Consider the following 2,379-nt stretch of genomic DNA (forward strand, 5'->3'; position numbering starts at 1 on the left):
CCTTCGGCACTATGAAAGCGAATTTGATGTTGTCGTAACGATAATTTCGTTTTTAATTGCTTTCCACAGCTATCACATATGAATTTACCGGTAGTGTTTTGTCGTTTCATCGCAGTTGCAGTTGGTTTCATTCTATCTTTTTTACATTTATGATTTTCAAATATCGTTTTGTCAAAGGAAACGGATCCACAGAATGTACAACGAAATTTTTCAGCTTCTGAATGTGCATGGGTCATATGTTTTGAAAGACTTGCTTTTGTTACAAATATCATTTTGCATACTTTACATTCGAGACTTTCGTCAAGGTTTTTCGCACACTTTGGCTGGTGTTTGGCCAAACCTTTTGCGCTGAAGAATTTTATTTTGCATTTAGAACATTCATGCGTCCCGGATGTTTCACCATGCACAAGCACTCTGTGTCGTCGAACTGTGTTTTTATCAAAAAATGTTTTAAGGCATATGTCACATTTGTTGTCGTTGCCATTTGGTTGTCTCACCTTTTCTCGGGTTTCATTCGAATTGAATTCATTTATATTATTATTGATGGTGGAATATTCGATTTTGTTGTGCTGGTCCCATTTCTACAATTTCCGTGCAAACTGTATTCTCATAATCATCATCGATTTGTTCCTCCTTAATGTGAATAGTGTTTACGGCTTCAACGGTGGTGCTACAATCTTCATTTCTTAATTTTTCGGCTCGTTTTTTACATTTGGGATGATGATTCTCCAGAGATGATTTCTTCAAAAACACAGCATAGCAATAAACACATTTGAATTTGACACAATTTGGATCATGTTTCATTTGCATATGTTTACGCAATGAATCCTTTCGTGTCAAAATCATATTACACAGCTGACATGGAAAATGGCCGGGTGCACTGTGCGTTATTAACTTGTGTGTTTTTAGTGCATTTGTTGTTGACAATATTTTGTTACAAATATTACATTTTGTACGGTCATCGGTTTCACTGCTTTGGTTGCTTGTCGATTCAGATACACCCATCGAATCGGAAAATTGATCTAAATTTGGAGTTGGTTCAATGTGGTTTTCATGTGGTTCATGTTCAGAATCACAGTTATCCCGTAACATTAGCTGTTCGTTCAAATCATCTGGCTTCAATTCCATTTCTTCAATGAAAATTGGATTCAACGCTTGAGCTTGTCCTATAAAGTCACCATCATTGCAAATTTCTTGACTGGTCGGTGAATTTGCATGCTGGTATTCTTTTTCAGATGGTTCTTCCGATTTGGCAAAATTCGCTTTGATACATGTTACAGCATTGTGCCGAGTGTATAAATCACTACCGATTCGAATTAAATTCTGGTCGCATTCGATGCATGTTTCGTGTGCAAAATGCTGTAGAATGTGGTCATCTTTTTCGCTGGCACTGCCAAATGTTTGCGGACAAAATAAGCATTGATGCACTGAAAATAACACGATTGTTTTAAAATTGTTCAAATGTGTAGAAAAGATGACATCTTACCAGCTCTAATAGCATCCATTATCAAGACTATCTCGGTGCAATGATTTTTTTAAATGTAAAATTAAGAAACTCCTTTTTCAAATTGGTTTTTATATTGTTTATTATCAAATGTCAATGAAAGTTGTACTTGCTTGTACCGTAAACTGAATTGTCAACTTCAAAGTGTACTGCATAAGTATTTTTTTGAGTATTGGTTTTCGAATGGTATTTTATGTGGATACAAATATAGATCTATATAAATATTTACACGAAATTAAAATTCAAAAGTAGATTTTGTGTTATTTGTTCTTTTATCAATGATAACTGGATTTATTTTCATAGAAAATTCATGTCAGTCTAAAATATGTTTTTAATTTTTCATGGGGAATATCTTTTTGTGTATTAACAATCTCTTTTGTAGACAAGTCCATGCACTTTTTTCCTGTGCCTATAGACACCGCAAGATGAACTGAATTCCTTACTGCATGCTTTGATTGGACAGATATATTTTCTTCCTGTATGGATCCTCATGTGCATGCTTCTAACTTTGGGCGAGATGAAATATTTTTCACATCCTTCAAATTTACATTTCAGATTCTTTTCGGTCTTATGCGTGTACTGATGAAGTCTGAACGATTGGCTGGTTTTGAAAGTTTTTCCACATATTGAGCATACGAATTTTCGAATATTCAAGTGGACGGCATCATAGTGAATTTGAAGAGCAGACCTTCCGAAGCAACGTCGCTCGCATAGCGAACATTTGAAATTTTTCCCAAAAACATGGTGCGCTCGTACGTGTTTCGTTAAATTTTGCCGCCCTTTTATCACCTTATGGCATAAGTAGCACTCAAGTGTTTTGTCCAAAAGTTTAAATGAAATTTTAGTTTCCTTCTTTTTATATGCACAATCGAGTC

At 35.0% G+C, this 2,379-nt stretch overlaps 1 protein-coding gene across 1 annotated transcript; it reads right to left on the reverse strand.

Moving 5' to 3' along the window:
• LOC116351851 (PR domain zinc finger protein 5-like) lies at positions 1 to 1,632 on the reverse strand. The gene is made up of 2 exons (XM_031783999.1): positions 1,487 to 1,632; positions 1 to 1,427 (listed from the first exon to the last, which is right to left on the reverse strand). Exons 1-2 carry the CDS (start codon positions 1,503 to 1,505, stop codon positions 538 to 540), a joined length of 909 nt encoding a protein of 302 aa, XP_031639859.1. The 5' UTR covers positions 1,506 to 1,632; the 3' UTR covers positions 1 to 537.
• Positions 1,633 to 2,379: the final 747 nt, after the last annotated feature.

Source organism: Contarinia nasturtii, unplaced genomic scaffold (assembly GCF_009176525.2).
Source record: "Contarinia nasturtii isolate CC-2019 unplaced genomic scaffold, AAFC_CNas_1.1 Cnas_scaffold_6439, whole genome shotgun sequence".
In the NCBI taxonomy this organism is placed as follows: Eukaryota; Metazoa; Arthropoda; class Insecta; order Diptera; family Cecidomyiidae; genus Contarinia; species Contarinia nasturtii.